The 22,992-nt window shown below is 52.1% G+C and overlaps 1 protein-coding gene across 1 annotated transcript in view; it reads left to right on the top strand.

Annotated features, from left to right (window-relative positions):
• ADAMTS10 (ADAM metallopeptidase with thrombospondin type 1 motif 10) overlaps positions 1-22,992 on the top strand; it is a 100,625-nt gene that overhangs the window by 56,315 nt on the left and 21,318 nt on the right. The window contains exons 10-15 of the mRNA XM_034755274.1: positions 127-273; positions 3,846-3,987; positions 9,795-9,902; positions 12,668-12,813; positions 12,989-13,052; positions 15,067-15,169. Of these exons, the coding sequence (XP_034611165.1) occupies positions 127-273; positions 3,846-3,987; positions 9,795-9,902; positions 12,668-12,813; positions 12,989-13,052; positions 15,067-15,169 (710 nt within the window). The remainder of the gene's footprint in view (positions 1-126; positions 274-3,845; positions 3,988-9,794; positions 9,903-12,667; positions 12,814-12,988; positions 13,053-15,066; positions 15,170-22,992) is intronic.

Here is a 22,992-nt window from a genome sequence, read left to right as displayed (position 1 = left end):
GGCTTCCCCCAGCCGAGGAGACTGGCCATCTCGGCATGTGACTCTGTGCCCAGACACGCTGGAGGGACATCAGCTGCTTGTAATCACAGCTCGCGTCTTTGTCGTTGTTGTTGTGACCTTTTCCAGGTTTGGCATGAACCATGATGGAGTTGGCAACGGCTGCGGCTCCCGTGGGCAGGAAACAGCCAAGCTCATGGCGGCTCACATCACCATGAAGACCAACCCCTTCGTATGGTCCACCTGCAGCCGAGATTATATAACCAGCTTCCTGGAGTAAGAAACCTGGCCAGCCCCACCCACCCTTTTCCCCCAAGCGCAGAGACTTCTCCAGCCTCTGACAGCGATTCCCTTGGCTTCCCCTGCCCATCCTCATAAATTACCCCACATGCTCCTGCCCCATATGCATTCTGTTCCCTGGCTTCCAATATCCAGCCCTTTCCCAGCCAACAATGCATTTCCCCTCCTCTCTGTACGTTTACCCTCTGCTAATGCCACTAACTCTCCCGACTTACCTGGCCCTGCAGCATCCAGACCTTTCCATAGATCCTCCCAACTTGCAGGAATTTCCCAAACAAACCACCAGCTTTTTGAGACCTTTCAAAGGATTTTGGTTGAGCCAGGAAGTGCGGAGAGGGGTTTGCGTGTTGAGGAAAGGTGCCCGGGAGAGTCAGCTCCTCTCTTTATCTACGTGGCATGGGCAGCAGCGCAACCAGCTTCCCCCATATGCTGTGGAAGAGGATTTTCAGATATAGCTAAGGCAGGAGTGGGCAAACTTTTTGGCCCGAGGGCCACAGCTGAGTGGGGAAATTGCAGGCAGAGCCAGGAATGTAGGGATGGGGCAGGGGGTTGGGGTGCGGGAGGGAGTGCGGGGTGCAGGAGGGGGCTCAGGGCAGGGGGTTGGGATGCAGGAGGGAGTGTGGGGTGCAGGAAGGGGCTCAGGGCAGGGATTGGTGGCTCAGGGCAGGGGGTTGGGGTGCAGGAGGGGGCTCAGGGCAGGGGGTTGGGGTGTGGGGTGCAAGAAGGGTTCCTGCCCAGCACCACTTACCTCAAGCGGTTCCAGGGTGGCAGTGGCACGTAGAGGGGCTAAGGTAGGCTCCCTGCCTGCCCTGGCCCCACGCTGCCCCGGAAGTGGTCAGCATGTCCGGCAGTGGCTCCTGGGGGTGGTGTGGGGCAGGCGGCTCTGCCGTGCACTGCCCTCACCTGTGGGTACCACTCCCAAAGCTCCCATTGGACGCGGTTCCCCCTTCCCGGCCAATGGGAGCTGCGGGGGGCGGTGCCTGCAGGTGAGGACCATGCACAGATCCCTCTGCCCCCTCCTCCCCCAGGGGCTACAGGGACGAGGTGCCGGCCGCTTCCAGGAGCAGCGCGGGGCCAGGGCAGGCAGGGAGCCTGCCTTAGCCCCGCTGCGCCATGGGGTTGGCAATTCCGCAGGCTGGATTGAAAGCCCTGATGGGCCAGATCCAGCCTCCCACCCGTAGTTTGCCCTCCCCTGAGCTAAGCAACTTAGGAGCCACGGGAGAGATTTTTCAAAAGCACCTTTTGGGATTTAGGTGCACAAATCCTAGTTATTGTCACCAAGATTTGTGCACCAAAGTTCCTTTGGTGATTTTGAACTTCTCTCCCCTGAGTCCCACTGAATATCAATGGGACACGTGCTCCTAAGCCACTGATGTGCTTTTGAAGATCATACCCCGTCCTAGCAATGCAGTGCAGTCCTGCTCAAGCAGGACTCCCAGGGACAAGAAGGCTCCGTTTCTGTGGCCGTGCAGTCCTCAGCTTTCCTATCAAGGAGGCGCAGGTTAGCACCAGTTGTGATGGGGGGTTGTTGGTGTGATGTGGACCCCTGTCTCTGCTAGAAAGATGAAGCTGACTTTAAACTGAAGCTGGATAGGAGCAAACAATGTTCTGGGGTCATCAGCCACTGGTCTAGTCTTAGAATGGTCCAAGCATCAGAGCCCTAAACAAAGACTCCTCCAGTTGCAATTTTTAAAGAATGTAACAAACACAAATCTTTCCGATGGGACCCCGAGGGCGTGAGTTTTCCTCCCCTTGGCTGGGACATGAGACTTTACCATGAAATTCCAGTTCTGGCAGCTCGTCTTTGGCTGCAGCGAACTCTGCACACGCAGCATGGCAAAGAGCATTCCCTCGATAGTGCCGGAGAAATGTGGTCTCACCAAAGAGGTTTCCGTTGTTGGCACAGAGCCCTGAAGGGTCTCAACTGGTTGGCCGGGGATGGAGAGTTGACTTTAGTCCCCTTTGCCATCCCTTCCATCCACCCCCACTCAGATGCACGTACCTGCATGGTCCTCTTGTGCCACAGCGGCCATGGGAGTGATGACTGGAGACTTGATTTCAGAAAAGAACATGGCAGCAAGGAGGGACTGTGGTGTGGGAGGGAAAGGCCAAGTTCTTGCAAAACTTGGGCATCCCCACGACGGCCTGGCACACACATGGCAAGCTGGGAAAAGCAGGAGTGTTCCAGCCATTGTTCATTGTAGCATTTTTGTGCCACATGGCTCCTGCGTGAAGAGCTCCAGCTAACTCCAGGCACGTGATGCTGGGATCTAGAAGCGCAGATGCTCTGCGCTCAGACCTGCTCCTTCCAGCCATGCATTCTCCATCGGATCTGATACCCAAAAGGCCACCTGTCCGAGTGGGTAGCTTAGAGGGGTGGGCAACAAGACACGAAGCCTATAGGCTAGTGCTTCAAACCCAGCAGTCCACAGAACCACACTTATATACCGAAAATTAAGGACGTGCGTAAGTGCTTTGCTGAATCAGAGCCTAGTCCTTTGCCCTTACAGAGGGCGGATCTCCAAGCACTTTATCAACATTAAGTAAGTCCCAAAATTGCCCCATAAGGTAGGTCAGTATAATTATCTCCAGCCTACAGATAGAGGGCTGACTTTTCAAAGGGGCCTATGGGAGTTAGGCACCCACTGAAAGTCACAGGGAGTTGGGTGCCTCACTCCCCTGGATACCTTTGAAAATCCCTCCAGAGAGATTAAAGCCGACCCTTGCAAACTTGAGTGCCTAAACTTAGTCCATATTTCGGTGCCTAAATGAAAGCGGCCTGTCAGAGGAGCTGAACGCACTCAAATCCTGCCACAGCCGATAGAGGCTGGGTGAGTTCAGCGTCTTCAGACACTTAGAGGCCCAAATTCAACTGCCTAAATTTAGGACAACCTGTTTGAAAATCTTGCCCTAGGTGACTTTCCCAAGGTCGGCCAGCAAGTCGCTGGGGACAGAATCCAGTTCTCCTGAGCCCTGGCCTTGTGTTTTGGTCACAGGACTAACCTTTCCACTCCCTTCCCTTCTCTTATCCTCTTCCTGCTGCCTGAGGGCCCTAGACTTCACAATGGGTAGACCTGAAACCCCAGCACCATACGGCTCTAGAGTTCAAGGAAAGCTTGAAACTCAGATCCAGACTTTGCAGGTTGACCCCAACTCCAATCTGAGTAGCAGGAGAACCAGTCTGAAGTTCTAGGTCCCTGTGTCTCTGGTATCTCCACTGCTGCCATCGCTGTAGTATTTGGGTCCTTGCTGAAAACTCAGACGGAGCCTTTTATGAGGTTCGGAAGAGTTTGGTTCATTTGTCCTCCTGTTTCATGTCATTTTCCCAGCAGCCTCTGCACTTCCCGGCTCTGTCTGGAGGTGGAGGTGCTGAGAGACCTTGACAAAGCCTGTCCCACTGAGGTTTCCATCCCAGTTGTGCAGACTCCAGCTGTTTGGAGAGGTAACCCAGGCTCACCTCCAAGCCCATCACTCGTTCTCCACTGGCTGGTTGTAACCCCATTTGTCTGCACAGGTTTCCCATCTGTGATTCTCTATTTCTTCTCCAGCTCAGGCATGGGACTATGTTTGAACAACGCTCCTCCCAAGCAAGACTTCGTCTACCCAACGGTGGCTCCCGGACAGGCCTATGACGCAGACGAGCAGTGCCGTTTCCAGTACGGAGTTAAATCTCGCCAGTGTAAATACGGGGTAGAGAGCCTTCCTGCTTTACTATCGGTTCTGAGGGGGCGGAGGGTTGGGCCGCGAAGGGCTTGGGCCATCGGGGCCACCTCCCACGAGGCTTTGCTGGCTTGCGTGAAACAAAAGCACTTTCCCCGTTAGCTTTGCTGTGAAAGGGCAGAAGGGGCCAGTCAGATCTGCGAAGGGCGAGCTCAGCTGAGCTCAGTTTCCATCCGCTCAGCTCTGGCGGAAGCAAACCACTCGCCCGATTCATCCGCTGCTTAGGGAGCACCATAGTCCTCGCTGGAGCGGTTGGCGGGTGATGGCCGGGGTTTGTTCACACTGGTAATTTTCGTCGTTGTTATTGGGAGCTGGCTGCAGAAATCCCTCACACACACGCGCAAATTAGGAGGAGAAACCCCTCCCGTGGGAATTCTTTCCTGGGGAGACGGACAGAGACACTTCACAGAGGATCGGTCTCTCTCAGATGAGACAGTCCCAACGGTGAAAGAGCTTTGGGACATTAAACCAGCCGTTGCCTTTCCCCGGAATGCCCCTCCACCTCTTTCACACTCCGCCGATCAACTCAGGGGGAAGCTGCTGAAGCCAGGGAACGTCTGCTGTGGAAGGCCAGACTCCTCTGGAAGTGAACCGTATCCGCCACCAGGCCTGTCCCTGAAGTGCTGCCTGACCTAACTGCTCCGGTCCCCACCTGCGCTGGGTCTGAACAGCCTGTCCGATTGGAACTTCAGCTGGAGGCCTGTGCACCAAAGAGTTAATAGCGGTATGTGAAAGGCCCAGCTTCCCAAAGAGTGCACAGAGAATCCACCTGAGTTGGAGACTGAACCCAGCAGGAAGGTGCTTCAGTAGCTTTGATGTCAGGCTGGAAGGGATGTATCTGGCCAAGTGCAAGCTGCATCACCCGTGAGCTAGTGGGGGGAAGCAGGCCTCACCCTAGATAGGGAAGAAGGTGGAGGGATTCAAAACTGACTCACTTCCAGCATGAAACGTAAAAGACTCAGACCATCCCAAGAGGAAGCAGGAAAGATGGGCCTGGTGCTGCCTTTCAGCCTGGGGATGTGGACTGGGCCTCCACGCCGATTCATGGAGGAGCGGTTTGCAGGTCTCCAAGGGCGCCGCACGATGGATCTGTTGGAGTTGGGGAGGCCAAGGAGAATCGAGGAGTAAACTAAACTACAGTAAAATTACCAGCTCTGCTCACCACTGGTGGGTCCGTGGGGGGAGCCAAACTAGGGTTAGAAAAGAAAAACAGCCAGGAAGAAAAGAGAGTAAGACCAGATCTTGATCTCAGTTACACCAGTGTAAATCCAGAGGAAATCCACAGAAGCCAATGGAGTGACTCTGGATTGACACTCGTGTAACTGAGATCAGAGTCTGGCCCGTCACTTGCTCTAGAGATGCACAAAGAGCCCCTCGGATGCATTTCACTTCCTGCAATTATGACCCAGAGAGCGATTCTCTAATGATGGCATCTCTGCATCCATCAGCAGCTCCCACCGCAGTTCACTCTGCTTACAAGGCAAAGTGAGTTTCTTTTTCATGGGCGGCCACCTCCAGCTCATGGTGGGGATCTGATGGCCACGCTGGTTTCTCTCTGCTTCTAGCATCATCAGCAACCGATACGATTCTGAAATCGGAACTTAACTGGTCATTTGACCTGATGCTCAAGACAGAGGAGAATCTTGCTCACCCTCCTGCAGCCGTGTCGGCTCTGTGGGACTGGCAGGATTAAACCAGATGATTATCAGCTCGGACTCATCGGGAGATCTCACTGGGGTCTGTAATCTAGCAGAGAAAGGCCGAACAAAAAACTGATGGCTGGAAGCTAAAGCCAGATTCAAACTAGAAATAAGGCCCACATTTCTAACAGTCAAGAAGAAACTACCAAGGGAGGAGGTCGATTCTCCATATCCTGAGGTCTTCAAGGCAAGACAGGAGGCTTTTCTGTAGATTCTGCTTTAGTCAAACACAAGTGACTGGGCTCAATGAAGTTGAGGTTGGTTGAAATGTTATGATCTGTGTTATACAGGAGAGCAAACTAGATAATCTAATGGTCCCTTCTGGCCTTAAAATGAATCCATGAACAAGGACTGATTGTTATTGTATTTGCAAATGTGGAATGGAACCTTTCCAAGTTCACGCACCCATTCCCCAGCTCCCTTTTAGCTTATGTAGATGCATCCTGTGGGGGGGAAAAAAAGAAAAGCAAACACCTGCAGTATTCTAGAGTAATTGACCCAAAGTTTACAGCTGCCCCTAACCATGTGATGCCCGAGGACCTGCACATTCTTCTTCACCTTAATGAATTCGGGTAGAGTACTACCCAGAACAGTGACTATAGAAATAGTAAAAAACAAAACCACAAAAACAGGAGTCCTTGTGGCACTTTAGAGACTAACACATTTATTTGAGCATAAGCTTTCGTGGGCTAGAACCCACTTCATCACCTTCTTGTCAACAGTCTGTAATGGGCCACTCTCTTATCACTTCAAAAGTTATTTTTCCTCCCCTTGGTATCCTGCTGTTAATTGATTTATCTCGTTAGACTGACCTCACACTTGGTAAAGCAACCCACATCCTTTCATGTATTTATACCTGCTCCTGTATTTTTTACTTCATACCTCTGATGAAGTGGGTTCTAGCCCACGAAAGCTTGTGCCCCAATAAATTTGTTAGTCTTTAAGGTGCCACAAGGACTCCTTGTTTTTTGTTTTTTTTTTTTTTACAGAAAGATTGTCTTCCAGTTCTGCCCTCTGTTGGTCTGTCTACACTGCACACTAAACCCGGGTCTATGGGACCTGTGCTTTTGTGTCCACACTGCATTGTAAACCTGGGTTTACAAATGCTGGAGCTGGGTCTCCCAGCTGTGCTAACCTGTCCGTCCTGCATCAGCCAGACCACCTAACTCCGGTCTGTGGCTCAACCCGCGTCCACATTGCAAAACGACAGGGCTTGGACCCAAGTCACAGTGAGACTCAGGTTCTGATCCACTTCCCTAGCAGGGTCCTAAGACCCAAGTCCTAAGTGCTGGGTGACCCAAGTTAGACTGATTGGTGTGGGGACCGAAGGGGGCCTTGGGATCAAACTGGAGTCAGCCTGGGCTTAGTGTGCAGTGTAGACAAACCCAGCAATGCCTGTGGAGCCTCTGCCCTTCAGTGGGCTGCCCAGATGTATCTGGTAGAAGCTCATCAAGCAATTCTGTTGATGCACAAGAAGGAGCAGACTCCCTCTCCCATCCCTCTATTGGCTCTGCAGGGTGAACAGGCATGAAGAGTGGTAGACACATATCAATAAGCAGAGATGACTTCTCCTTCCTCTAATCAGGGGCAGTAGTGAGGTTAGTCGCTGGGGTTTGCCTAAGGGAGTTAGGCCTGCCTGCATCCCACTGAACCTCAGTGGGAATTGGGTGCTGGACTCCTTTACAGCCCTTTGAGACGCCCAGCCTCTAGGGTGTTGGGTCATTACTGCAAGATACTACAGTATTTCTTTGTCCTTAGTCCCCTCGTACGGTAACTCCAGTAACAATGGGAGCAGCACCAGGGTCGGGTTCACGTCCTGCCCCCTTCGGCACCCATCAGGGGGATTCCCACGTGCTGAACGAGTTCATTTATCGTCCTGGGGTGTTGGCTCCTGTTCTGAGCGCTGCCTTCACAGGGGCCAAAGGGGATTTCCTCCTGACGCGCTCAGATGAGAGAGGAAGGCGTGATGAATGGCCTGTCACCTGACTGCAGGCTGGCGGCCTGCACGAGCGCGGTACTGTCTGCTCTTGCCGCTTTGGGAATGAGGGGGAGGCCAGAGGTTGGGAGGGTTTTGCCTCGTTCTCTATCAGCAGCACCGGTAGAGTTGCCAACTTTGGTCGGACACATTCCTGGAGGTTTCATCAACCCTAAGCCCCGGGCCTGTAGTGCCGATGAGCTATAGCTTTCTTTGGCTGAATATAGCTAAGGCCTCAGCTCTCCTGCTCGGATCGCAGCCAGGCCTGCCTGAGAGCGTGATGTGCGTGCCGCCGGGTCCTCAATACCGCAAGCCCCGGGTCTCCGAAGAAGCCCTGACTCCAGGGCATATGGCACTGGATTCCGAATCCCATTGTCCCTGCATCTCTGGGGGAGGCCCAGCAGCCACCTTCCCTAGATCCTGAATCCCATTTGATCCTCCCTCTGTATCAGCCAGTGGCCTTCACTTCTCTGCTGCCAACTTCCTTCCAGCACCTGGTCAATGCTAAGCGGGTCTGCCGCTCTAGTCATGCCACGTAGTGGCTAGAGCAAAGGACTCAGCTGGTAGGTGGCAGTGTTTTAAGAGGCCTTGCAATCCACGCCGTAAAGCCTTTATTCACTATTAGCATATCGGATATCCCTGCCCTGCCGAGGCTGGGTTAATGGAGGACCATGGCCCCTTTAGCTCCTGTTCTCACATCTCAGGCCGTTTCTACCATAATAAAAAAACAAACTATCATTTTCTTTTTAATACCCACACACCTAGATGAACTCCCCCCCTCTCCCCAGGGAGTCACTTTCTGTGTAACACTGAAAAGTTCAAATAGGCTGCTTCTAATACCAAAAGGGCCACCACAGAGATCCGGCAACCAACTCAGCCACCCTCCTTAGGTGCTGCGTTGCGGTTTGCAGGTGCTGAAGTCTGGATGTAGAAGATTGGGGGCTAGAGCAGGTTCCGAGACTTCTGCCTTTTCCAATTGAGCAGCTGTGACGGATTGGCAGAGTCTCTGTGACGGAACTGACTTTTGGGTGGGCTTTAAATGGACCGAGGGGAGAAAAGGCCCAGCCGAGGGGAGCTTTGCTCACCCGCTGCCCATGAGGGGTCCTGGTGGGACTGGGCTTGAGAACCTGGAACTTGGATTGAGAGCTGCTTCGAAGGAGGAGTGGAATTTGAGGGCCGAGATGCACTCAGGGCAGGACCTGATGAGAGAGAAGGAGACTCTCTAAGCCAGCCTCCCTCTCCTCCAGTCCTGGTGCCAGTTCAGCACCTGGCATAACTGAGAGCCTCCTAAAGGCAGATCTAAAGTCTTCCAGCTGGAACGGTCCCCTAAGGACCGTTACACCATCTGGGGACAGTTGTAGTGCCGGCACCCCCCCCCCCCTCTAGTGCACTTCCTGTGGTGTTTCGGGGAGCCAGGAGAAAAATGGCATAAACCATCGAAACCAGCTTGACATCTCTTGGGGATTCCCAGTTGCCCTGTAAACACAGATCTCCATCCACCTGGCACCAAGAGGCTGACAGGAGGGGCCAGGATCTGTTCCCTCGTATTCATAACTGAGACCAAGAGAAGGAGACATTCCCGCGAGCATCACCCAAGAAGGGAAGGACTGGGAGAAGAGGAAGGGCTGAACACACTGGGTTAGAATTGGACGTACCGGGTAATCCTGGGAGACACTTTTTCCGCGAGGGATCTTCTGTTAAAAATGGAGTTCGGATGTGCTGGGGGCACAGTTTGTTGCCTTAGTGCCACTTTGGTGCTTCCAACACAGGTGTCCATCTTTGAAAACTCTGCTCCCGTGTCTCCGAATGGACAATGAATGGTGTCCAAAGAACCAGAAATATCCTCGGGCCAGATCCCAAGAGGGGCTGCACTCAGTGTGCATTGCGAGGGCTAAGTGCCTCTCCAGATATGATCCCGTTTTTGTATTTTCCCCACTGAAAATGTTTTCATTCCTAGAATGTCCCAGACCAGCTGGAGCTTCTCAAAGACACCAAAGTGCTGCTACTGCAACCCTAGCTGCTGCTCGCACAAGTGATTCCTAACCTTGGCTCTGTTTGTTTCTTTTTTCTTCCCCCCCACCACCGATGACGTCTCTTTCCAGGAAGTCTGCAGTGAGTTATGGTGTCTGAGCAAAAGCAACCGCTGCATTACCAACAGCATACCGGCCGCTGAGGGGACCATATGCCAAACCAATACCATTGAAAAGGGGGTAAGGAAGCCCAGGGCACCAGCGTGAGTTGACACTGTGTGGTTGAAGCAATTTTCTGATGATTAGCATGATTACTGCTGCATTGGTGAGTGTTTTGAAAGCACTGTGTGCCCACCCCTGCCTCTAGTGTCCCAGTGTGGAGGGGGTAGACCTGGAGATTAAGGCTGGAATCTACCAAGGAGCATCATTGAATTTCAATTCATTTTAGGCTTAAGTGAGAGACTCTATAACCCCCCCACCCCAATGAGGTCCAAAATCCAGCTGCAGGTAGGCCCTGTGGTGTAATGGATAGACGCAGGAGACATGGGTTCTGTTCCCACCTCTGGCCTGCTGGGTGGTCTCAGGCAAGTCACTTATCTATGCCTCAGTTTCCCCTTCTCTAAAGCAAGGATAATGGCTTGTGCGGCACTTCGAAATCTACCGGATGAAAAGGGCTAGATAAAGCTCGGTGTTATTAACCCTTCACTTTTTCCGGTCAGCTGAAGCGTGGACCGTTTTGGCTGTGTTTGTTGCCATGACTATCTCTTTGGAAAGTGAGTTGTGATTTGGCAGCGTCCACGCCCCCTTCATGTTCGCTCAGAATTTCCACTGCCGATACTCGAGGGAGGAGATGTTTAAAGCTATTCGCTGAGCACTAACCTCAGTCTGTGAAATTGATGCTTGTCAGTCACGCTGCGTTGGTTAGCTGCATGCCACCCAATCGGGGAACAGGCTCAACATCACGTGACTAGCCAACCCAGCCTGAATTTCAGAGCTTGACTACTGAAGGCCTGGTTCTCCATTGCCCCGGACCTCATGCAGCCAGAGTGACGTGGGTCACTAAAGCTGGCTGTTAATGACTAACGTGCCCTTTGCACGATGTACATGATGGAGAATCAGGCCCTGAACATTCACAATGAAATGGACGTGAGTTTTTCCAATGGGGGGAATTTGTTGCAAAGAAATTCAAGAATCATTTCAAATCATTAATAGGTTTGAGAGTTTCAGGCAGAAGAAGAGGCAGAAATTGACAAGCGTGTTGTTCCTTGCGAACGGTCCACTCAGCTCAGCTGTAAATCAGATTGAAATGTATTAAACAGCATCTAGAACAGTAGTTCTCAAACTTTTGTCCTGGTGACCCCTTTCACATAGCAAGCCTCTGAGTGCAACCCCCCCCCCTTATAAATTAAACACTTTTTAATACATTTAACACCATTATAAATGCTGGAGGCAAAGCGGGGTTTGGGGTGGAGGCTGACAGCTCGCGACCCCCCATATAATAACCTCGTGACCCCGTAAGGGGTTCCGACCCCCAGTTTGAGAACCTCGGATGTAGAAGCTGGGCATCCCTGCTGGTCAGGGCTCTCCACGCACCATGAGAAAATTTTCTACCCATGATTTTTTTTCTATTAATTTCTTCTTTTTTTTACCTTTTCTACCAGTCATTAGTGATTGGCAGCTTTCTAAAGAGAGGCAATGTGTCTAGGAGTTAGAACACCCAGAACTCCGGGGTTCTATTCCCAGCCCTTGACATTGACTCACTGGATATCCCCGGGCAAGTCACTTCACCTCTGTATGCCTCAGTTTCTCCATCTGTGTTATGGGGATGATGGTACTGATCAACCTCACAAGATGGAATGTGAGGCTTAATGTATTCATGGTTATGAAGTGTTTTGAGGGTCTTTGGTTGATATAAGCTTCAACGGAATGTTGCTTTTTCAGAACCCCTGTTAGCTAAAGTTCCTGGTAATCCAGAGTTTGGATATCTCCCTCTTTGGTTTGCTTGCTGGGCCAGCCCCTAGGCACCTTGCTAGATCTGCGCCTTCAGGTCTGCATTGGCTTTTCCCCTTTGGGCTGGTGGGGGAATAAGGATCAAGCTGTAGGAAGCAGCAAAGCTGTTTTGGCTATCAGAGATTAGCCTGAAGGGGAAAGAGCCGCAGTTGTGTTCTAAGTGGTGCATAAAGACTTCTCCTGCCTACTCTCTTGATTAACCAGCCCTCTGGGTTATGGCAACTCGGAGATTTCTGGGTAAACCAGCTTCAACTCTCTGTGTTTTTTTCCAATGGACTGTCGTAGTTGCTCTCTGGGAATCGGTTCCTGTGGTACCAAGAGCTGCTGCTGCTCACGCTTGGCTCCAGGGTCCAGGCCGTGCTACCCATGTTGCTCCTTGGCACCCTCTAGAGGCAGATCGCGGAAGAGCCAGGGAGGGAGACATGAGTCAGAGAAAAGAAGGGCATGACTCTGGGGTGTTGGAGCTGACATCGTCTTCGCCCCGTATGGCTGGGCAGGCTTCTTTCCTTCCTCCACTGCTGCTGGTCACAATATGCGAGTGCTGGGATGAACCGGCCAGCTAGGCACGCGGAATGGATACATGGCCTCTGTCTGCCTCAGAGGCTGGATGCGGCCTGGGGCTGCCAATCCAAAAGCTCACGAACAGCAGTGGATCATGGCAGGAGGGTCAATCCGGGCCTCAACACCTGCACTGTTGCCCTCCCCCACCCCGCCCCGGCAAGAGCGGAAATTGGGCCTCGCTTCCCTTTCCAAAGAACTGACAAAATTCCAGAGCCCACCCTGCCACCCCCTAAAATGCACCTCGGAGGCCTCCCTGGCCAACCCATCCCTGAACCTCCACAAGCCGGCCTGGGCCCTGTGCTTGGTGTCCCAAAACGGGTCTCGCCTTGCTCCATCCTGGCCGTCCCCTGGGCCGCGCCGGCCTGACGCGGGGCAGGGAGCTGCCCGTGAGGAGCCCGTGTGCTCTTGGGCGCTGACGCTCTGTGTTTCCCCAGTGGTGCTACAAGAGGGAGTGCGTGCCCTTCGGTACGCGGCCAGAGGGAGTGGACGGCGCCTGGGGAGCCTGGTCCTCCTGGGGGGAGTGCAGCAGGACGTGCGGGGGAGGCGTATCGTCATCCATCCGCCACTGCGACAGCCCGCGGTAAGTGAACTGCTGGCGCCGCCGAATGCAACCCTTCCCCTGGGGGAGTACCCTGGATTGCTGCCCCGCCCTGCCACTGCTGTTTGCACTGGTGGGGAATGTAGCCGCCATGTGCCCAAGCAGCGTGATCCGTCTCACTTAGCCCTCTCTCTCCCCTCTTGTTCTCTGTTGGAAGGCCGACCATCGGAGGGAAGTACTGCCTGGGCGAGCGGAAACGCTATCGGTCGTGTAACACCGATGTAAGTAGCAAAAGGGCTCTAAGGGGGGTGGTGGACAGTGAGTTTGACATGGATCTGCGGTGGGAGATGGCAACAACCCAGGCCAAATCAATCGGGGGAAGGGTTACATCAGAAAGCAGGGAGAGGGTCGTGCCTCTCTGCATGGCTCGGGGGGTCCTGGGTACCGTGCTGGCATCCACAGAACCAGAAATACACTGACAAGCTGGGGGCAGTGCGGAAAAGAGCCACGAAACGATCAGAGGGATTCAGTTGTGACTGAAGCTTGAAAGAGTGACGTGGCTAAGTGATGAGATGTCACGGCAACAGCTTACGCATACCTGCAGGATGGGCAAAGAGCTATTTGGTGTGGTCCATGGAGTGAAGAACCAGGAACCGGGGGTGAAATTAACGAAGGAGAATTTGAGGAGAACTCTCTGACTCTGAGATCATGCTGATGACTTTGTTGCAATAGCAGCTCCAAGCCCTGGTCAGGGATCACGGCCCCACTGGTCTAGGGACTGAAGACAAACATAACAAAAAGTCCCTGCCCAAAATCTTCTATTGAACAGTGACGCAGTGTCCCAAGGGAAGGGGTGAAAGCCTTATAAGAGGCAAATGGAAAGTTAACCTAAAGCTAGACTAGAAGGCGTCTGGGAGAGGACAATCCTGCATCTTTCCCAAGGACAGTGACTGAATGGCCTAGCACAGTGGTTGTCAACCAGGGGTCTGGGTACCCCTGGGGGTAGGCAGAGGTCTTCCAGGCAGTACATCAACTCATCTAGGTATTTGCTTAGTTTTACAACAGGCTACATTAAAAAGCACTAGCGAAGCCAATACAAACTAAAATTTCATACAGACAATGACTTGTTTATACTGCTCTATATACTATCCACTGAAATGTAAGTACAATATTTATATTCCAATTGATTTATTTTATAATTATAGGGTAGAGATGAGAAAGTCAGCCATTTTTCAGCAATCGTGTGCTGTGAGACTTGTGTATTTTTATATCTGATTGTGTGAGCAAATCATTTTAAAGTGAGATAAAACTTGGGGATACCCAAGACAAATCAGGCTCCTGTCTGGAAAGGTTGAGAGCCACTGGCTACAGCCTTTGCCCTCTCTAACATCTATGATTCTGGGATTTCATTGCTGCCAACTCTCCGCTCCAAGCCTGTATCCCCAACTTTTATATTCGTTTGCAGGCTGCTAGTGATGTTAATGGCATTAGTCCAGTGGTTCTCTAACCTTTGATATTGGTGTCCCCTTTCACAAAGCAAGCCTCCGAGTGTGACCCCCCCTTATACACATTTTTATATTTAACATTATTTAAATGCTAAATTTATTACCCTATTTTTTTTTAATGAATGTACCTTTTCTCTCCACTTTTAAATTAAGACTAAAACATATTTTTACTGAATTGTTGTTATAATCATTAAAGGTTTTTTTTTTAATGGTTATTGTTTAATACTGGGGGCACGAAGAAACTTTGCCAATATCACTTTTCCCAGCAGACTTAGCGCTCCATTGCCACCCTTACTTCTGCGCTGCTGCTGGCGACAGCGCTGCCTTCATAGTACCTAATAACCTTGCAATGCCAAGGGGCCGCGACCCCCAGTTTGAGAACCCCTGCATTAGTCGTCGAGAGCCTTCCCGTTGCCTTCAGTTGGCTACGTATCAGGCCCCTGACGTGATTCACAAATGAATGGGATGCTTGCAAGCAGGAGTCCCATCTGCAGACCCAGTGGTTGGGATCCAATGGCAGGTGCCATTGGCCTTCCTGCTGCGCCTGGGTTTAGAAAGAAGATGCCCCTCCCATGCTACAGTTGGCCAGGGACATCACTGGCAGGGGTTATTGGCTTTCCCCATGACGTGCCGAGCGTTGGCCATTGTTGGAAGCAAGATGCCCATGTGAAAGGACCGTGGCTCTACTCTGATACAGCAGTTCCTCCTTGTAGGGCTTATGCACGGTCACCCTGGCTCTCTGCTAGGCTCTAGGGAAGCCACTAATCTCACTTGAATCTGTGCCCCGCAGGACTGCCCTCCGGGTTCCCACGACTTCCGAGAGCTGCAGTGCGCCGAGTTTGACAACATCCCCTTCCGAGGGAAATACTACACCTGGAAGACGTACCGAGGAGGTGAGTGGCACAGGACTTGTTCGGCACTGGTCCTCTCACTGCTTCACCAGCGCATCTCTGGGCCTCAGGAGTTCTGGCAGCCCGAGGGAGGTGAGTGGCACAGGACTTGTTCGGCACTGGTCCTCTCGCTGCTTCACCAGCGCATCTCTGGGCCTCAGGAGTTCTGGCAGCCCGAGTTGGAGCAGAGTCTTATTAATAGGAGGTTACTCACTCCTTCTGCAGGGATTTGCAACTTCATCAAATGTGCAGATTCGTCAAATTCACAGATTGGCAAATTTCGTCAAATCTGTCTTTCCATGGGTCGCCCGTTCGTGTGGCACCCCAGTCCCTTTTTAGGAGCTGTCTGCCTCCACGTTTAGAGTAACTCTTGCATGACAACTAGAAACACACTTCGCTGATTGAAGTCTTGTTCTCCTCCGACAGCTGACTGGAGACACCACCCAGCAGTTCTCCTGCTCTTGTTCGTGTTACTCTATGCAGCTGCTTTTTAAATTCCTAGCTATGCAGACAAAAATCCAACAGGAGAGGAGCTGTTTAGTTTATTTCTTTAGATCTGATTGTTCCTTAATTTCTGAGTGGTATAAACAAGAAGACCAGAGACAAAAACAGGAGTTGCTTAGTGACTGAAACCACTGCTCAATTTAGTTCACTACCCAGCCTCTGGCCTTGGCCCACACTTGATGGCGTAGCCGTAGAAGAAAAGTGAAATCCTCCCATAATTAGGGCTAGATGAATAATTGTTTTTTGTTTGTTTGGTGGCTGAACCAAAAAATTCGGGGGGGGGGTATTTTTGAGTCAGATGAAATGACCGTTTTTCAGCATTTTTTGTCAGAATGCAAAACCAGAAAAAAATTTGCTTTGCGTCGAATGAAAAAACAAAATATTCCATTTATGGGTGTATTTTACCCTCCGGGGAGATTTTAAGATAAATGTAGCTTCATTTCTAAACGAGCTGTTGTTTCAAAATGAAAAGTTGAACCATTTTCTTTTGAAAAACATTGAAACGTTTTGACGGCGTCAGAATTTCACCCGCCCGCCCCTTGTTTTTTTTTTCCGGTCTAAACTATTCGACCGAAATTCGTGAACAGGTTCAGTTGACCTGAATTTGTCATTTTCAGCAAATAAACTAGTCGCTGAAAAATTTTTGCCCACCTCTACCCATAATGCACCTAGCCTCACTCTCACGCCCAGATTTCACGTTTCAGTGCCTGGCATTTTAGTCTGTGCCCAGCCAATTGGGGAAGAGAGCGGAGTCTACCCTCTGAGCTAGCTGGTTGCTAGCAGTGCTCCCTCTTCTCTTCGGGCAGTTCTAACGGGTCTTGTAGAAGTGAATGGCTAACAGGGAGGCGGGAGGGGGAGATCTGTGTGGCAGAAATCTTTTAATAATGAGAAAGAACAGTGCGTCTCCTTCATGTGCTTAATGAACTTGACTGGGGAACTCCTTTGCAGCTGTGTCAATAAGTTTACCTCTCTGGGGGGGACCCTGCATCAGGAACAGATGGGCTGAGGCTGCAGGGGATGGATCAATAAAAATGTAATAAAATGGCAAAGCCGTAAGTCAGACAATGACCCCGCGGGATTCCACGGTGGAAAATGCAGTTGAAATACTTGCCTGGACCTCTTGCTCAGTCCCAGCTGAGAGAGAGGCGTGGCTTAGTGTCTGACTACGGGGCTTGGTGCAGCGCTCTATTGGCTGGTTGCACTTGGACTCCTGCATTCCAGTCCACCTCTCTGACCCTGATTTCCTCTGTGACCTTGAGTAAGGCGCTTCCCTGCTCCTTGCCTCGGTTTCCCCATCTGAAAAATCAGACGATAAAACGCATCTTCCTCTGAGGAGGACACGAGACATCATAAGTTAATGTCTGCAAAGCACTGGGGAGTTGTTTCTCTTTAAAAACATCCTGGTTTTGCTTTTGGCCGTATGATAACTAATAATAATAATACTTTGCTCATATGCACCCTGCTCATGCAAAGCTCTTTGCAAAGACAAGTCAGTATCATTTGGGGAAAGCCAGGCACGCAGAAGGGAAATGATTTGCCTATGGTCATGCCAGCAGAAGTGGGAATAGAACCTAGGTACCCCAAATCCTAACCTAGTGTCCCACCTACTGCCTAGCTTTTACCGAGGTATTCCCTCTACCTTGGGAATAGCTAGGGAGAACTGCGTACATTGTGAAAACGCTGTCTAGCTCCCAGTACCAGAGAGCACGTTGAATGGTGACTGTTGTCAGTATTATTAGAGGAGACTCTTGACCACCAAAGTGCAAGAAAGGGAAACCGAGGACTGAGAGGCAAATGTTGACTGAGCCCCATGTGAAGGCCCCAGAGGTCAGTGGGGTCGGTGGCGCTAGCCGGACTATCACAGCTGTTTTGCGGAGGGGAATATCAGTGGCTGGTTTGAGGTGATCCTGCCAGCAATGGTGCCTGGCCGGTCAAATCCCCAGGGATCAAGGTAGCTCAGAGGGAGTGCTGCTGGGTGTCCTTTGGGAGGCGTGGGAAGTCTGCTGAAGACAATGGTGCTGCCCTAGAGGGAACCTGCTACATGTCTGTTTGGAGGAGGGAGAGGTTGTCTCAGGCCATCCCATCTGCCACGTTGTTGTTTTCAGCTAATAAGAGACAGAATCAACCTTCCCAGATACAGGAGGCCGAGTGGCTTGTCCAGGTGCCTCCATTTGCATCTGATAGGTTTCTCCCCTCGCCCCATGTTGCAGCAAGACCCCGTACCGCAAAACCCTTTGCTCTGCTCATGCTTCAGAGGCGGCACCAGTTCCCTCAGAGCTTCCAAGGATCCGTCAGGGATTATGCTCTTCTCTCCTTATCTCCCACCCACCTCCCGCTCTTCTCTCCTGTGCTCCAGCCACTCCCTCCTGTCTGGCTGCTGGGCAGAGAGGGATTCAGTCCCCTTCTCTCTCCCAGGCATCAGTCCCACCCATGGGACATACTCCGCTCCGTCCTGGAGTCTTTCCTGAGTTCCCATAGTGCTCTCTGCTCCTTCAGCTGGTGCCACCTTGGGAGAGAGTTTCTGGCAGCTGCTGCCTCACCCTGCGGGGAAATCTGGTACCCTGCACCTGGTCAAGCCAGCTCCAAGTGCCTCTGGCTCCTTATTCCCCCTTCCACTAGCCCCCTCAGAAAGGCTCCTGTCCAAGGTAACCAGCTTCAGCTCTCAGATCTGGGCCGGCTCCCACAGCAAGGGTCATCAAGATGTCCCCGTGTTCTTGCACTGGGATGCCACCTTTTCGCCAACATGGCTGCCATTGTGTGGGACAGGGAGGGAGGCCCTGTGCGGGGCAAGATCCCACCTAGGGCCAACCCAGCAGGCCCAAGAGTTGTCTTTATTAGCAAGGTTTAAAGGCATAGAGCATCCCCATGGCTCAGCTGGGGGAGGGAGCCGGTTCCCGGGGAGGATAGGAGCAGTCGGCTGAAGGCCTGGCGCCAGCTGCCGGGTCACTGGCGAGTTGAGGTTGGGTTTTGCCTGGGGCCGGCACGGCGTGTTTTCCTGGTGGTGATTTATAACAGTCTTGGAGCCCAGACCCTGGGAGTGCAGGATACACAGACCCAGCGAGAAGCGCTGAGCTCAGCCTGTCCGAGTTTAACAGTCAGCAGATACCTCTTGGAATGTGGCTTTAATTGTTTGTTTATTTTGTTTTATTCGTTTAGTTATTCATTTTGCTCTTGGCGAATGTCAGAGCCAAGGGAGCGGGGAGCAGCTCATGGGGTCGGGGTGGGGAACCAGGGTCTGCTGAAAACAGGAGAGACTGCTCATCATAAGCTATTATGCACTTTAATTCCTTCCTGGGGGAGGCAAGAGGGGGACGGGCTGGCAGCGGGAACAAAACACGTCCTCTGCGGCAAAGCATTGTGGGTAAATGCAAGCACCCATGGCCGTTCTTTCTTATTGACTTTGGACGGACCGGACCAAAGCCAAAGAACACACGTCTTGGTGTTCCTGATGAATGTTTTGTGGATCAGCCTAGTTTTCAACATTTGGAATTTTCACACCGTTTACCCATGATCCTTTGTTGCTCAGTAGCTTGTGTCCCATCAGTCTTTGTGGTTTCCCAGCTGCCGATGAGCTGGTGCAGAATAACAACACTAACATGCGCTGGAAAGCCAGCCAACCAGCACGGTTCTGCCCCGAGAAAGGAGTTTGGGAAAGTGGCCCTTTCTTACCCAGCAAACCCACCCCTGGGGTGTATTCAGAGCCATGGCGGCTCAACACAGATAAACTTTCAACCCTATTCACCCTGCAGAGCCAACCCAGCTGGGGGAGAGTGGTTACCTCCATTCGAGCCGCAGGGCCAAATTCTGATCTCACTTGACCCCATGCAATCGCAATGAAGTCAAAAGGTAAGAGAGGGCCGAATTTGAAGACAATAGGGTAACAAAAGATCTGCCATCCTTGTGATCACGTTGGGCCTGATTCTTCTCTCGTTTATACACTTTTACACCTGTGTAACCCTATTCACTTCAGTGGAACCACTGCTGGTTTACACCGCTATAGGAGGGAGCAGAATCAGGCCCTTTGTTTGTATGTTGCATCCCCTGGCCTCTTTCAGCTATCTTTGGCTTTTAGGTTTGTGTGTCCTTTAGCACAGGGAATGTTTCTCTGGGTTTGGAAAGGGCCGAGCACTCTCTCTAAATTAATAAATAGTAATAATAAAGGAAGGCAGGATTCAGGCTAGTGGATCTTTATTTCTGGCCAGGATGCATGAGAAGGGAAGAGTCCCGCTTGAATCTCAGAGCCCAGTTGAATTTGTAGTGTTGGTAGGTAAAAAAACAACAACAACAAATAACCCATATCCATCGAGTTGATGGCCAGAAGGGCCATTAGATCTGACCTCCTGTATAACACAAGCCGTTAATTTTCACCCAAATATTAAACCCAAAGGCCTTAGTTAAACACTAAACTATGTCAGTCCTCAGGTGACTGGAGTCTATGCCCCAGGCAGAGAGCAGGAGAGATCAAAGTGCCATCCGTGCGCAACGACTTTGAAATGGCAAGGAACTGATTAGATGAGATCCACCCAGTTGATCCCAGCAGGTGAACAACGCTGCACAGAAAGCCCAAAGTCCTTAAAGGAGCTTCACAGGATCCGACAGTATGACCAGCCCCTGCCTGGTGAATGCAGCACACGAACCATTTCATAGACTCATAGGACTGGAAGGGACCTCGAGAGGTCATCTAGTCCAGTCCCCTGTACTCAAGGCATTGTCTAGACCATCCCTGACAGGTGTTTGTCTAACCTGCTCTTAAAAATCCCCAATGATGGAGATTCCACAACCTCCCTTGGCAATTTATTCCAGTGCTTCACCCCCCTGACAGTTAGGAAGTTTTTCGATTGATCCAGCCAGAAAGATGCAAGTGCAAGCAGAGGTGAAAGTAAGCCGGTACGGTACGGCGTACTGGCAAGAGCCAGAACGCCGGGCCGGACTGGACCGGCTTCCGCGGCGGTGATTTAAAGGGCCCAGGGCTCCAGCCGCTGCAGGGAGCCCCGGGCCCTTTAAAGTGCTGCTGGAGCTCCGGCAGCCACGCTCCCACGGTGATTTAAAGGGCCCAGAGCTCTGTGGCAGCCAGAGCCCTGGGCCCTTTAATTTGCCCCGGGGCACCCAGCCGCCTCTGCAGCTGGGAGCTCCGGGGTGATTTAAAGGCCCTAGGGCTCCCAGCCACAGCCGGAGCCCCAGGGCCTTTAAATCTTGAAAGGCCCCGCCTCTTCCGGTTGAGGCCACGCCTCTTTCGGTTGAGGCCACGCTCCTGCTCAGAACTCCGGCGTACAGGTAAGTCCTTTAAGTTACTTTCACCCCTGAGTGCAAGCAAATATCCCAGGTAACACAGAGAAGTGCCTTTAGTTGGGACGAGCCAGATCCAAACCCCCTCGAACATGGGGAGAATTCAGAACTGGGTTTGAATTTTGCTGTTTAGAAATGTGTCTCTCTGAAATTCACAAGCCAGCTAGGTTCCCAGCAAGCTGCCAGTGAGGCCCCTGGGGTCACAGATTTGGTCTCTGGCTGTTCTCCCACTAAGCATGTTCACAAAGGCCCCCCCCAGAATGGACTTTAAGAATCTGGAACTGGGCCACTCGCCCCCCCACACCCCAGGGGCAAAACTCCCTCCTTCTCCTCCTCCTCCATTCCTTACTGAATGGCCTGGGAGCCCTGCTGAGCCAACACCGCTATTCCACAGCATCCCGTGCCAAGGGAAAGAGAAACCGCAGTATCAGAAACCTCGGAGAGCAGCAGCGACAAGTTGCAGCCGCTCGGGTTCCTCTGCCCACATCCCCAGGCAACACCTGCTTTAACACACGGGGTGGGGAAACCCGCCTCTCTGACGTGTAATGGTGCAAGCCTGGTCCAGCCGCCAGTGAGAGTCAGGCAGGTCGGGACAAAGCACAGAAGACCGAGATGGCAAAGGGCTAATAGGCCCCAGGCAATCCAGCCGCTTTGTTCCCCCCCGGGTTGTTAGTATCGCTGTTCTTTCATTCATTTGCATTGTCCTCGGAGGAGCTCCAAACCCTTTGCAAAGACTGAGAGAGCCCCATAGCGTCTCTGTGAGGTGTGTCAGGGATGGACCAAGATCCTTTGATCCCTCACAGAAAGGCAGGGGGTGGGGGGTGGAGTGAGCCAGCACTCTTCAGCATTGGGACAGGAAGTGAGGAGTGTCACAGGAGCTCAGGGAAGCAGCGGATGGGTTCAACTGGTGTACGTTAATGCAGAGTTCACCACAGTGGAATGGTCGAGCGTGTCAGCCAGGGGAGAATTTGGCCCACTGCCGTAACCCACATTGGAATTTGGCCAGGACATCAGGATTAAGGCTTCCCACATACCGTGAACTTCCATTTCACCTCTCGTCTGGATGATGGTATCTACAGAGCAGCACAGCGCCCCCTAGAGCCAGGTTGGGCCATTGCCACCTACTTCCTAGCTGGCACCTCTTCTTGCTGCGCTCAGTCGTTCCCCCAGCCAAATACAATCATGGCTTGGCCCTGCTGTTTACATGATCACAGCAGAATGTCGCCTGGCAGCAGCCCACAAACTAGCCATCGGGGACCAGTTCCTTTGCACAACAGCTCGCATGTTTTCTTTTCTTTAAATCTTCCGTCCGCCGAGGAACCAAATACGTAAACCACCACCGGAATCGGAGCCGTCAATCCGGAGTAACTCCACCAGTGGGGTTTACACCACGGCCGGGGCGATCCGAGTCGGGTCCCAGCCGCAGAGCCGTTTAGCGGCGGCTTGTTTCTGCCCCGCAGGACGGCTGGCCCTTCTTCCTTGTGTCTGTACTGCATGAACCGAAACCGGAGTCGCCAACGCTGCAATACTATAAACGGGCATTGAGGGAGAAGGGACGAGGCTTTGTGCTCCATGGCCCGCGCTGGGGCAGAGTGGTCTAGGAGGGACCGTCCATGTGTGAAGAGGGACGACCGGGATGCACGCGGCTAATGCCAATAGCAAGAAGGCTGCAGTGAGCTCCCTGTTTTCCGGCTTAGAAAGGAGCCGAGTGGCTTTGCTTCGTGGCCTGTTTGTTTAGTTCTCTTGGAGGCTGCGCAGGGATCCCGGCCAGTGCTGCCACCGATTTGCAGGAGCACAGCCTGTTTGCCGTGAGCTTCCTTGGACAAATACAGCTTGGGAAGCCTTCGCCGAGCAGCATGCATTGGGGCTCGTTGGAGTCAGCGGAAAGACTGCCGGGGACCTCAGTGGGCTCTGGATGAGGCCATGAGTGAGTGAGGCAGAAAACCGTGTGGGAGGAGGTTTCTCTCTCCATTTCCCTTGCACTTAAAACTCTTTTTTTTTTTTTTTTATTAAAGAAAAGCTCTCCCAGCTGCAAG

This window comes from Trachemys scripta, chromosome 22 (genome assembly GCF_013100865.1).
Source record: "Trachemys scripta elegans isolate TJP31775 chromosome 22, CAS_Tse_1.0, whole genome shotgun sequence".
NCBI lineage: Eukaryota > Metazoa > Chordata > Testudines > Emydidae > Trachemys > Trachemys scripta.
The sequence above is the reverse complement of the archived record's forward strand: the minus strand, read 5'-3'. Positions and strand labels throughout refer to the sequence as shown.